The 14110-nt window shown below is 36.4% G+C and overlaps 1 protein-coding gene across 4 annotated transcripts in view; it reads left to right on the top strand.

Annotated features, from left to right (window-relative positions):
- RIPK2 (receptor interacting serine/threonine kinase 2) overlaps positions 1–14110 on the top strand; it is a 41019-nt gene that overhangs the window by 15453 nt on the left and 11456 nt on the right. For 3 of the 4 annotated variants that reach the window (XR_007126753.1, XM_047726720.1, XM_047726722.1), the window contains exons 6-10: positions 320–481; positions 6034–6119; positions 10980–11069; positions 11940–12033; positions 13870–14025. Coding sequence is in view for 3 of the 4 variants with exons in the window: in XM_047726720.1 (XP_047582676.1) it covers positions 320–481; positions 6034–6119; positions 10980–11069; positions 11940–12033; positions 13870–14025 (588 nt within the window). In the remaining variant the exon portion in view is untranslated. The remainder of the gene's footprint in view (positions 1–319; positions 482–6033; positions 6120–10979; positions 11070–11939; positions 12034–13869; positions 14026–14110) is intronic. The other variant, XM_047726721.1, reaches the window with a different exon arrangement.

Genomic DNA, 14110 nt, shown 5'->3' with positions numbered 1-14110 from the left:
ATGGCCATTCTTGGCTGTGCTGGGTTCCACTCAGTTCTGCTGAGCTGTGCTCTATTCATGTTTCACTGGCCAAATCAGATACACGACCAAGCTTAAAATTAATGAGGTGAGGTGAGGCTATAAACTCCACCACAGGAGGCATACAAGTCTGCTGAGTTATATATGTGTATATATATGTCTTTAACCAAAAGGGGGGTAATGCATTATTCCTAAGATTTTAAGTTTCCCTCATTTTCATTTGGTTGACTCTAGAATGTATTTAAGTAATGTATTAAATCGTAATATATTTCTAATGAATGGAATATATTTGTTTTGACAGAAGTCACCAATCCTTTGCAGATCATGTATAGTGTATCACAAGGACACCGACCTAACACTAATGAAGAAAGTTTGCCACTTGATATACCTCATCGAACACTTATGATCTCTCTAATAGAAAGTGGATGGGCGCAAAATCCAGATGAAAGACCATCTTTCTTAAGTGAGTGTACAGTTTTAGTCTGGACCTTTAGAATTACCCAAAAAAGTGAATATACTGTAAATAAAATAGTCCTTAAAAAATTACACAAGTTAAATGGCAAGCTTAAAGTTTTTTTTTTTTAATTAAGTTCCTGTTTTTATTTTATGAGATGAGATTGGAGAGATAAGCAGGGGCTGTTGGCTATCATAAAAAGGTTAGAAATTTATTCCAAGTATAGTGGAGCATCACTAAAGTGTGTTTCTATGGAAATGACATCTAATTTGTTTTGGAGAAATCACTTTTGTTGCTGTGTGGAAAATTGACTGGAGAAGGATAGGAGTGGAAGCAAAGAGACCACCTAGGAGACTCTAGCAAATGTTTACTAATTAAGGTGGTAATCTGAGATAGAAAAATTAGGTGGAATTAAGATCTATTTCAGAGGTAGAACAGATCATCATCTAAATGTAAACACAGGAGAAAGTTTTTGAGACCTTGCGTTAATCAAAGAGCTCTTATATGTGACATCAAAAACATCAAAGATCCATGAAAAAAAATAGTAATTGAGCTTTGAAAAAACTGAAAATTTTTGCACTTCAAAAGATTCTATTAAGAAAAAGTGAAAAGATAAGCCACAAACTGGGGAATTATCTTTCTAACTAAAAAAGCAATGAAATGTACATTTTATTCAAAATTTGTGTCCAATCCTCATTAGTTCTATATTAAAAAATCAAAAGTTGCTTATAATGGATTCACATTTTATTTCTTATTTCTCAGAGCTATGTGGGAGGGTATCTATCTCCTTTGTACCTAGTGCCACTTCCAAATATTCATTTCTTTTCCATTCTCTAAAAATTCTAGCTTCCCTGAAGATCATACTATTGGGCCATACTTACTTTTCTACAGACTTCCAGGTTTTTCCCTATTGTTCTTTTTTTTCTTTTCTTTTCTTTTTTTAATTGACATTTAATGTATTAATTGTTTCAGGGGTACAGGTCTGTGATTCATCAGTCCTACACAATTCACAGTGCTCACCATAGCACATACCCTCCCCAATTCCATCCCCCAGCCATCCCATCCCTCCCACACCCCTCCCCTCCAGCAACCCTCAGTTTGTTTCCTGAGATTAAGAATCTCTTATGGTTTGTCTCCCTCTTTCGTCTTGTTTCATTTTTCCCTTCCTTTCCCTTCTTTTCCTTCCATTTTTCCCTGTCTTGTTTCTCAAATTGCTCATATCCGTGAGATCATATGATAATTGTCTTTCTCTAATTGACTTATTTCACTTAGCATAATACCCTCTAGTTCCATCCACATCATTGCAAATGGCAAGATTTTGGGGGTTTTGATGGCTGCATAGTATTCCATTGTATATATATACCACATCTTTATCCATTCATCTGTTGACGGACATCTAGGTTCTTTCCATAGTTTGGCTATTGTAGACATTGCTGCTATAAACATTCAGGTGCACAAGCCCCTTCAGATAATTACATTTGTATCTTTAGGGTGAATACCCAGTAGTACAATTGCCGGGTTGTAAGGTAGCTCCATTTTCAACTTTTTGAGGAGCCTCCATAGTGTTTTCCAGAGTGGCTGTACCAGCTTGCATTCTCACCAACAATGTAGGAGGGTTCCCCTTTCTCTACATCCTCGCCAATACCTGTCATTTCCTGACTCGTTAATTTTAGCCATTCTGACTGGTGTGAGGTGGTATCTCACTGTGGTTGATTAAGACTTTGACTTTTGGTTTTCTGACTTTACACTGCTTTGACCGCTAAATACTTAAAAGAAGCCTTCTGCAGATCACAGAGCTCTCTGTCTGTGTACGACTCCCCTCTCTGATACTGCCCTATGAACTCTGTCTGCCTTGGTCTACCCAGACTCCCAGCCCCATCTCTTCAGTTAAGTTTCCACTCACTTGAGAAGTGAGGCTCCACCTCACTTCCCTCTTAAGCTGCAGCTAGTAACTCTCAACACAGTGACTGTGGGCAGGCATAGGGCTCACCTGATTTGTTTCCCATCTCTCAGTGATCATTGTCCTTTGTTGCCTGGTATCTTGTATTTTGAAGACCACTGTTTCATGTATTTTGTCTGGCTTTTTTGGTTGTTTTAGGCAGATTGGCAAATCAAACCCTGTTGCTACATCTTGGCCAGAAGTGGGAGTTATTTATTGGTTTCTCTTTAAACTAATGGCTATGGTGCCTAGGTGGCTCAGTGGGTTAAGCATTAAGTATCTGCCTTTGGCTCAGGTCATGATTCATAGTCCTGGGATCAAGCCTGGTGCACACAGACTCCCTGCTCAGTGGGGAGTCTGCTTCTCCCTCTGGCCCTCCCCGTGCTCCTGCATGTTCTCTCTATCAAATAAATAAAAACTTTAAAATAAATAAATAAATAAATAATGTCCAGAACTGGACACTAAACACTACTTAGCAATTCTGTTATGCTTCTCAAATGCATGTACTATTCCATTTTTATATATCAGCTGAAAGTATGGTATAAGGACGCCTGGGGTGGTTGATCCCTGTGACTTCAGAAGAATTCACAAAATCAAAAACTCTTCAAAATAATAAATAGTAAGATTATTTTTTTAAATTCTCATTCTCTCATGAGTCTGTAGTGGATTTTTCCAAAGACTAAATGAGGTATAATGGTTTCATCGCTTCAACAAATAATGGAATGTGTTCTCATGTACTCTGATGTTTTAAATTTTTCTCAGTTTTAATTTGTAATATAGTAAGTGTCAGTAGATATGACACACACATACCAAAGCTATTTGGGATAGTCAATAATTTCAGAAAATCCCGAGACCTAAAAGTTTGAGAATTGCTTCCTTGTGTCAGTGATCATCTTGTACTATTGTAGGAGATACCTAAGGCCCATTCTTTAGGGTCCCAAAGTAAAGATGAAATTCCATTTCAGTCCCCAAGAAGGTAAGTATAGGAAGAACATTTCCAGCTTCTATGTGCCCTTCAGCACTCTTCCTCAGACCTACCTCATTTGTTAATTTAGGAGAAAAACTGAGCATGCTTATCTGGTCCCCCTTCTCAGTTTTTTCCTTCTTTTAGAAATCAGCCTGTCTAAAGGATGCATATTTTCTGCTCCCCCATATGGAAGTAGATGAGGCCTGTGGCTGAGTAAAGTTGTGAACTCTTTCCAAGCCAACTGGCTACAGATCTAATGGTAAATTAACATTATCATTATCAGTAATAAATGTTGGTACTTTGATCATTATTTATCATTATTCGTGGCTTTTGATAGATTCTAAGCTTAGGAAAAGAAGACAGGGGTAATAACTTAGCTTCCCTTCTTAAACCTGCTGCGCCCCACGCTTCATCTTTCCTTTGAGCTGATCACCTGTTTTCACACTACATTAAGAAAATAGAAACCGTGAGAGAGTACTGCTATCTCATAGATCCACCACCAGATCTATAATCTTAGTTGTACTTGTAACCATCTTTCCTGCCTTATCTCATTTACAGGGGAAAAAGTGTCCATATATTTACATAAATGTAAACATACTACTTGTGCTCTGAATCCTATTCCCAAACCCTCTCCAGCTTCTGTTCCTTTGTATTTCTCTACTCTTATAGTACCAGTCTCAGCCTGTCTACTGGATTATTCAGCTATCATACAGATGTATTCCATTATTATCCCCTATCTTTATACGGGGGGGGGGGGGGGGGGGACATGATTTCTTATGTTGACTTCAGGTTCCACCTCATTTTTGAGCTCCCATTCAAATCTAAACACCCTATAGGAATTGTCCATACTTCTTGTCTCTGCTGCTTTCCCTCTAATTCAGGTTTTAACAAACTTTTATCAGTCTTCTGTTTTCATATCTCCACTAAAGCTACATTGTTGGGATTACCAAGAATGGCAATATTCCTATACTTTCCTTCTTGGGGACTGAAATGGAATTTCTTTTTTTTTTTTTTTTTTAAGGATTTTATTTATTTATTTGACAGACAGAGATCACAAGTAGGCAGAGAGGCAGGCAGAGAGAGAGGAGGGGAAGCAGGCTCCCCACTGAGCACAGAGCCCGATGCGGGGCTCGATCCCAGGACCCTGGGATCATGACCTGAGCCGAAGGCAGAGGCTTTAACCCACTGAGCCATCCAGGCACCCCCTGAAATGGAATTTCATCTTTACTTTGGGACCATAAAGAATGGGCCTGCTTATCTTACTTGGCTTCTCAAAAGATTAGACATGACTAATGATTCCTTCCTTGAAATTTTCTTTCTGGTGGCTTCAAGATACAAGAGGCTACACGATTTAGTATTCTCTCTTCCTCAATCTCTTTCTCTTCCTCTACTCAATTTTGAACTGTTGGAGTGCCTTAGAGCTCTAACATGGGCCTTTTACTCTCTGTATCCTATCTTTATTCACCCCCTAGACAATCCAGTCCAGACCATGGCTTTATATACCATCCATATGTTAGTCATGCTCATTTTTATATACGGAACCCTGACCTCTCCTTTCAGCAGTAAGTTCATAGATTATTATAGTAGTTGTAGTAGTAATTATGATTATTTCTATTTGTTGACTATTATGAATAATGCTGCTCTGGCTATTCATAAGCAAGTCTTTGTGTGAACATGTTTTCATTTCTCTCAGATTGCTACCAATGAGTTGAATTGCTGGGTTGTATGCTAAATTTATCTTTTTTTTTAATTACACCAATTTTTTTTTTAAGATTTTATTTATTTACTTGACAGAGAGAGAGAGAGATCACAAGTAGGCAGAGAGGCAGGCAGAGAGAGGGGGGAAGCAGGCTCCCTGCTGAGCAGAGAGGCCTATGCAGGGCTCGATCCCAGGACCCTGAGATCATAACCTGAGCTGAAGGCAGAGGCTTAACCCACTAAGCCACCCAGGCGCCCTTATCTTTCATTTTTGAGAAACTCTCAAATGTTTTCCAAAATGGCTACATCATGTTACATTCCCATTCTTAAATTTGGTTGTCTAATTATTCTTTATATATTCTAGATACAAGTCCTTTAGCAGATACATGATATGAAAAGTGTCCTCACAGTCTGGGGCTTGTCTTTTCATTTTTCTTGATAGCAGCTTTTTGAAGTGTAAGAGTTCTCAATTTTTTTGAAGTGCATTTTCAAAATTCTTTGTGGATCCTGTTTTTAATATCATATCTAAAAATTCTTTGCCTAACCCAAGGCCATGAATATTTTCTCCTGTATTTACATTTCAGTGATGATCCATTTCAAGTTAATTCAATGTATGGTGTTAGGTAAGAATCTAAGTTTGTCTTTTTTTATTGGATATCTTAGCTGTCCTAGCACAATTTGTTGAAAAGATTATCCTTTTCCTATTGAATTGCCTCAGCAACTTTGTCAAAAAGTAATTGACCATAACTATAAGGGTATATTTTTAGACTCTCAAGTGTATTCCATGATGTATGTTTCTATTTTTGTTCATATAATAAAGGCTCCTAAGAGGGTTGAATGTCATCAGTTTGGGGAAAAATTGACCAAGGGCCTTATCAGGGAACTATTAGCACTTATATTTTGCAATTTAATGATTAGAGTGATCCAAACTCAAAGAACTTTTTTTTTCTTATTTAGAATGTTTAATAGAACTTGAACCAGTTCTGAGGACATTTGAAGAGATAACTTTTCTTGAAGCTGTTATTCAACTAAAGAAAGCAAAGGTAAATTGCTAACTGAAATAGTAGAAATTGAATTTAAAACAATCGTTTTTATTCATGGAGATTTTTGGCATAGTTTAATTTAGTTTTTATCTAAATATTTTTATATATTTATCTAAATATTTTTCACACATACAGGGTGGTAGAGTTTAACAGAGACTATGAATACTGTTTTCTCTGTCACCAAAGAGCTTTTCCATTTCATTCCGATGGCCACTTCTAGATTTCAGAGGCATTTCCAGAACTGCCTTATGTTAAATATAAGTTTAAAATGTGTAATGAATGCCCGTTATGTACGATGAATGCCCTAAATCACCAGGGTTTTTTAACCTATATTACTTAACCTAAAGTTTTCATATATACAGAGTAATAGAAGTCTAGGTTCTTACACTTCTTTTTATTCAGTGTTCTTGGGTTTTTTTAAGATTTATTGCCAAGTTAAGCTGTCGAATTGTATTAATAATTGAGGCCAAAATGTATAGTTTTAATGCTTTATTTTATTTTGTTTTATTTTCCCACTCAAAAACCTTCTATGTATGTTACAATTAAATCAAAGTAACAGTTTATGTGAATTACTTAGAACAATTGTCTTATTTACTCGTTCTGGCTTTTGTAGATTAGAACAATTGAAGGGACCTATTACTGCAAGGTTTTTCTTAATATTATTATCATAAATTTGTTTAAAAAGCAACTACTGTCCTTTAGGGACAAAGTAAGCATAGTTGAACATTTGCTGAGTTTCATTAAATTACATCTGAGATATAATAATAAAAATAACCACTGATTAACCAAAGTCTTAAGTTGTGAACAAGCATAGTCTACAATTTATGTATCATTAAATGACATTGATTGCGTCTTGCAGTGTAATAGATCTTTTTTTTTTTAAGATTTTATTTATTTATTTGACAGAAATCACAAGTAAGCAGAGAGGCAGGCAGAGAGAGAGGAGGAAGCAGGCTCCCTGCTGAGCAGAAAGCCCGATGTGGGGCTCGAACCCAGGACCTGGGATCATGACCTGAGCCGAAGGCAGCGGCTTAACCCACTGAGCCACCCAGGCGCCCCTGTAATAGATCTTTTGACATGACCTGTAGTTTAAAAGGGAAATGCATGAAGAAAAAACCACCTTTAGCCAAACTAAAAATTGATGGTGTCAGTATTAGTGCCTGTTTTTTAAGAACTAGAGAACTGTGTTTTAATTCTTTTGATAACTTTTCACTGACCGACCTGCTTCTGAGTAGGTAGTCTTTTCTGGAACATCAATCTCTCCAATTCTTAGTAGCTACAAACTTCTGTAATATATATATACACACATATATATCTATATGTATTCATATAGATATGGTTGTTTTTGTTTTTGCTTTTGTTTTGCTTTATCTTTCAGTTCTCTCTTCTCTCCTTAACAATTATCTCTTCTTCTGCCAAGACAAAGGTGGATAGAAGAATTTGTTTTCTTGGTTATAAAATGGAAGAGAACCATTCCAGTTCCTTTTTTTTTTTGTCCCCAAACAACTTTTAACACTAGGATCTATATTTTTTTTATTGTTTTAAAAAAATTTTTTTAAAGATTTTATTTATTTATTTGACAGAGACAGCGAGAGAGGGAACTCAAGCAGGCGGAGTGGCAGAGAGAGAAGCAGGCTTCCCACTGAGCAGGGAGCCTGACGTGGGTCTGTATCCCAGGACCCTGAGATAATGACCTGAGCCGAAGGCAGATGCTTAAGGACTGAGTCACCCAGCTGCCTCAGTTTTTAAAATTTTAATTCAATTAATTAACATATAATTTATTATTGGTTTCAGAGGGGCAGGTCTGTGATTCATCAGTCTTATATAATACCCAGTGCTCATTACATCACATGTCTTCCTTGATGTCCATCATCCAGTTACCCCATCCCCTCACCCCTCTCCCTTCCAGCAACCCTCAGTTGGTTTCCTATAACTAAGAGTCTCTTATGGTTTATCTTCCCTCCCTGGTTTCATCTTGTTTTATTTTTAGTTCTATTCCGCTATGGTCTTCTGCCTTGTTTCTCAAATTCCCCCTATCAGTAAAATCATATGATAATTGTCTTTCTCTAATTGACTTATTTTGCTTAACATAATACCTTCTTGTTCTATCCACATCATTGCAAAAAACTAGGATCTATATTTAAAATTGTTAATTTAGGGGCGCCTGGGTGGCTCAATGGGTTAAGCCTCTGCCTTCAGCTCAGGTCATGATCTCAGGGTCCTCAGATGGAGCCCCGCATAGGGCTCTCTGCTCAGCAGGGAGCCTGCTTCCCTCTCTCTCTCTGCCTGCCTCTCTGCCTACTTATGATCTCTCTCTCTGTCAAATAAATAAACAAAATCTTTTAATAAATAAATAAATAAAACTTGTTTTTTTAGGAGAAATTTAGGCTTCTTATTTTTTCTTTTTTTTTGTAGTAGAATTTTATTTTTTTAATTTTATTTTATTATGTTATGTTAGTCACCATACAGTACATCATTAGCTTTCAATGTAGTGTTCCATGATTTATTGATTGCGTATAACACCCAGTGCTTTTTAAATAAAATAGTTTAAAGTACATATTTTCAAAAACCTGAATACCATTTAATAATAGCATTGCTAAATTACTAAAAAAAATACTTTCTTTGTTGTTCTTAAGTAGCTGTATTGTTTTTACTCAGAATTTTAATCTTTTTTCTATTAAAAAAATTCTGTATCAATTCTGTGAAACTGGTAGGGAAGAATATCATCTCTATTTATAAATAAGACAGCTGAGGTTTAGGAAAGTTACATAACACTCTACACAACTAGCTAATGGCAGGGCCAGGAGTAGAATACAAATATAATAAGATTTTTCATCAAGAAGTTTCTGGGGGCACCTAACTCTTGATTTTGGCTCAGGTCATGATCTCAGGGTCATGAGATCAAGCCCCACATTGGGCTCCGCACTCATTGCGGAGTCTGCTCCGGGTTCTCTCTCTCTCTCTCTCTCAAATAAATAAATAAATAAAATCTTTAAAAAAAAAAAAAAAAAGAAGGGGGAAAGAAATTTCCAAAAACCCAAGGCTCCTGGGTGGTTCAGTCGGTTAAGTGTCGTCTTCAGCTCAGATCATGATCCCAGGGTCCTGAGATGGAGATGGCCTCAGGCCCTCTGCCTAGTAGGGAGCCTGCTTCTCCTCCCTTTACTCTTACTGCCCCTCACCCCTGCTCCTACTCTCTGTCAAATAAATAGATAAAAGCTTTTTAAAAAAGAAAGGGAGGGGGGAAAGAGGGAGGGAGGGAAGAAAGAAGGAATTTCTGAAAACAGATCACCAGTTAGGGTGACTTGTTTTGTTTGTGGTTCCTACATTTTTTTCAGTTCTTTGAACCAGGTCGCATAATTCATGTTCTCACAGATAGCGTTTCCTGTATCTTAAAAAGTAAAACCTGAAGCAAAAGTTTTTCCTTAATATTCCATTTCACTTCTTTCTAGGGGCTGATTTACTAGTTCATAAATAATTTCATTTATCATAACATCAGTTATAAAAACGATGTTACTTATTCAAGGATATCGCATTATCAGAAATGTTTCAATAAATTTAAAAGCACAGAAAAACTGTATCTAACAGAGACAGATCCAAAGAATAATTCTAAAAGTTCACATAAAAATGTATTTAACAAGTGCTTATTGGACAGCTTTGTGCAAAGTACTGTGCTAGGTGGATTATATATACAAATGAATAGTGGTTTTTTCTTCTAAAATTCCTTACCCATGTAATGGAGCAGACAGTCATAAGTATGAATAATGGAGGGCTGGGTGTAGCACCCACCAATTTCTAAAGTTCTGTAAACTGGATGACATGTTGGTTTGGAGACGAAAAGCATACTGACAGGTTTGTTTTTTAAATCACTCACTAGTGATGGCAGCTTAATCTGACTGGTTTATAGAGACGGGAGTATATCACTAAATGATTTTAATAGAAGTATAGCATATAAATAAATCATCTGCTTTAATAGCTAGCATTTATTGAATGCTTACTAAGTAATCTTAGGACTTTTTGGTTTATAATTCTCCTTACAGTGATCCTGCAAAATAGGTATTCTTATCTCCAGTTTACAAATCAGTAAACTGAGAGTAAGTCTTATGCCTAAAATCCAATAGTTAGGTATCCTGGGATTCTAAACCAGACCTGATTGGCTACATGATCCCCATCATTCCATAAGGAGACTCTGTATCCTTTAGTTTAGCCCTCAGTTTCTTATCTATAAAATGAAATAATACCTGTACTTACCAGCACAGTGCCCAAAATATAGTAAATACTTAAAAATTAGGATAGACACATATACTTACACAAATAGAAATTTATTAAGTACTTAGTTTGTACCAGACACAGTATATTCATTATCTCACTTAATCTCTAAAACAGTCCTGCATGTCCATCTTTTTTTATTTTTTTAAGACTTTATTTATTTATTTGAGAGCAAGAGAGAGAGCAGAAGCTGGGGGCGGGGGGTGCCAGAGGAATAATGAGGAATAGACTGCCAGCTGGGCAGGGAGCTCGACGAAGGGCTCGATCCCAGAACTCTGGGATTGTGACCTGAGCCGAAGGCAGATGCTTAACCAGCTGAGCCACCAGGCATCCCAGTATTAGTCCATCTTTAAAGATAAATTTGTTCAAGGTAGCCAATTAAGAGGAAGCAGGATTTAAAGTCGATTTCTCTAAAGTTATTACCCCTGTTGTATACTGTTTCTACCTTTAGGTTATATATTATATTCTCAAATGATTTAACTTTTCTTTTCATTGATTTTATATAAACATATAAAGTATGTTAAGCAGGTTGTATTTTACTCACATAATTTCCTAATCACCTCCAACTAAAGGATTTAAATGTATTAATTCCAGTTACAGAGTACTTCGAGCACTATTCACTTATGTGACAAGAAGAAAATGGACTCATCTCTGAACACACCTATAACTCATGGACCACAGGAGGTAAAAAAATTATGTTGACAAACTCAAAATGTGAGAAGAAAATGAAAAATAATTTAGTCTTAATTCCTTCCTTTACATGTGGAAGCTAAAGCCCCAGGAGATTTTAGGATTTATTAGGTGGCCAATAGCAATCTCCATTTCAAAATCCAGCACTCCTCTAATTTTCACACCACTGTTCATCTCATTGAATCATACATAGTCCGTGCTCCTTTGTTTGCCATTAACTTTAGTCCCTGTCAATATTTCATATAATGAGTGGTGTTCCAATATGGTTCTTAGGCAAATCACTGATAACATTTTTACCATTATATGTATGCCTTCTTACCCAAATGGGAACTAGATATAGTACTGCTTTGTCCTTCCTCTGAACAATGATTAATGAAAGGAAAATGCCATTTCCATGGCTATCTAAAAAGAAAGATTTCTTTAGTAGCATTCTTTCATATTTAAATTAATAATTTCTTCTAAGAATATATAAGACTTGCTATGTTATATATGTTTCTTTAATTTTGTAAGGTATAAGTTGTAACCATTTTTATTCTTTTTTTATAGTAAACCAAAATCAAGAACTATTTAGAAATTGGGGTGCCTGGGTGGCTCAGTGGGTTAAAGCCTCTGTCTTCGGCTCAGGTCATGATCTCAGGGTCCTGGGATCGAGCCCCACATCAGGCCCTATGCTCGGCAGGGAGCCTGCTTCCCACCCCGCTGCCGCCTGCCTCTCTGCCTACTTGTGATCTCTGTCAAATAAATAAATAAAATCTTTAAAAAAAATACAGAGGAAAAAAGAAAGAACTATTTAGAAATTAAGGCTATATAACTTTGAGAATGATTTTCTATTAACCTAAATCATTTATCTTCTCTTTACTTTAGGAATCATGTGGATCCTCTCAGCTCCACGAAAGTAGCGATTCTACTATAGCCTCAAAGTCCCTGTCAGCTCCTCAAGAAAATGATTTTTTATCTAGTATGTAAATTTTTCAGTCAGTATTACTTGCAAGTTTTCCCTTTTTTTAAGACTGTATTATGGATAAGCAGTCATGGTTTGTTTGGAACATGTCTTTGATCTGCAGCCATAATTCATTTTTTAAAAGTGTTAGAATCTTAACTTGTGAAAATAGTAGTGGGATGTTCCACAAATACTTTAAAATATTGAAGGCATTGTGTTAGACTCTGTGAAAAGATATTTAAAAAAATATCTAAGAGAAGAGAAATGTTTCTAAGTAACCATAGTATAAGATAGAAGTGATATATTGTAGAAGAGATGGATATAGAGCTATGGTGATACACTTGGAAAAGTAACATTTTTTACAAAGCATTTCACAACAACCTTGTGAGGGAGATATTCCTCATTTTACAGATTTTTAAGATCAAGACTTCCTGGATCACATAGTTAGTAGCTGGCAAACCCAAGACTCGAAGCCAGGTCTTTTGATAAATATTTTCATGTCACTCCACTACACCATGTTGTCATCATGAAGAAATTGTTTCTGACTGAAGGTTGGACCTATAGTTATAAAGATGGGCATTCCAGGCAAAAGGAACAACATAGAGGCACAGAAGCAAGAAAACACAAAGAACAGTGAGTAGTTGGGTTTAGCTGGTAAAGAGAATGAATGAAAGGAGATAAAAGGTCAATACCATCACAAATTCTAACACTTGGCTGAACTATTCGGGCTCCTCACTTGTGTAGGGAGCAACTGTTGCAAATTATTTGAGCAAGGGTGTGACATGATAAAAAATTTTTTGCTTTAGGAAGATTCATCCTGGCTAGAATATGTAGACTATTTTGGAAGGAAAAGGAGAATGGAGGTGGGAAAACCAATGAGTAGACTGTTAGTCTGTTCCTATAATATACATGAGAGGTTATGAGACCTGATCCTGAGTGCAAGAAGGGAGAAATGGTGAGAGAGATGTAATGGAGGACATGCTGAAGAAATGTATAGCATTCTACCTGGAGGAAGAAAGAGGGAAAAAAGGAGCTAATCAAGTTTTCAAGCTTGATGATTGGGAGAACATTGGTACTATTAACAGAAATAGTTTAAATAGGTTTTAGAGTTAGGTGAATAATTAAGTTTTTAATTTTTTTTTCAAATTTGAGGTGCTTAGCAGCACATAGGAGGTTGATGTCTAGTGGACTGTTGAAAATGTAAGACTAAAGCTCAATGAAGACAGGAAATTTAATTACATAGATTTGGGTAGAGAGGTGACAGTTGAGGCCCTGAGATTGAATAGGATTACCAAGGAAGAGTGTAGAAAGACACATCATAAATAGATTTAGAAGACACATTTAAAGTACAGAAGGAGGAAGAAGACACAGAAGAAATACAGGATTATGGGTGCCTGGGTGGCTCAGTTGGTTGAGCAACTGCCTTCGACTCAGGTCATGATCCCGGACTTTCAGGATCGAGTCCCACATCGGGCTCCCAGCTCCTTGGGAAGCCTGCTTCTCCCTCTGACCTTCTCCTCTCTCATGCTCTCTCTCACTCATTCTCCCTCAAATAAATAAAATCTTAAAAAAAAAAAAGAGAGAAATACAGGATTATGTGAAGAAGTAAAATTTCACAATTTATAATATACATAAAACAGACAAGCACAGACAGAAGTATGGTAAAAACGTTCATTATAAATGCATTTTTATTCTAAAATATATTGTGGAATTAGATTTATGAACCAGCTTTAATAACAATGAAAATTTAAAGACACTGAATACTATCCTCTGTGTGATCCAGATGTTTGTATCTTAGCTAATAGGAGTAACTAAGGACTGTTCTACCCCTAATGAAGATACTGTGTTTTATAGGAAAAACTCAAGACTTTTCTACACTGTGTCACTATCCAGTAAATCACAGTTGCAATAGTAACATTTCTGCAGTTCAGAAGAGAACATTTTGTGATCACAAGACCACCCCAGGCTCTTTAGCAGTGATAACTCCACTCTCAGCTGAGGGAAATTCAGGTAAATATTTAACACTTTGTAAATGATGCTGTTTATCTTGCAACTATATGTTCAGTAGATTTGCCATGCAATAAGTTTTATTTGT

The sequence above is a fragment of the Lutra lutra genome, chromosome 4 (assembly GCF_902655055.1).
Source record: "Lutra lutra chromosome 4, mLutLut1.2, whole genome shotgun sequence".
NCBI classification, from domain to species: Eukaryota; Metazoa; Chordata; class Mammalia; order Carnivora; family Mustelidae; genus Lutra; species Lutra lutra.
Note: the sequence above shows the minus strand (reverse complement) of the source record. Positions and strands in the feature narration are given on the sequence as shown.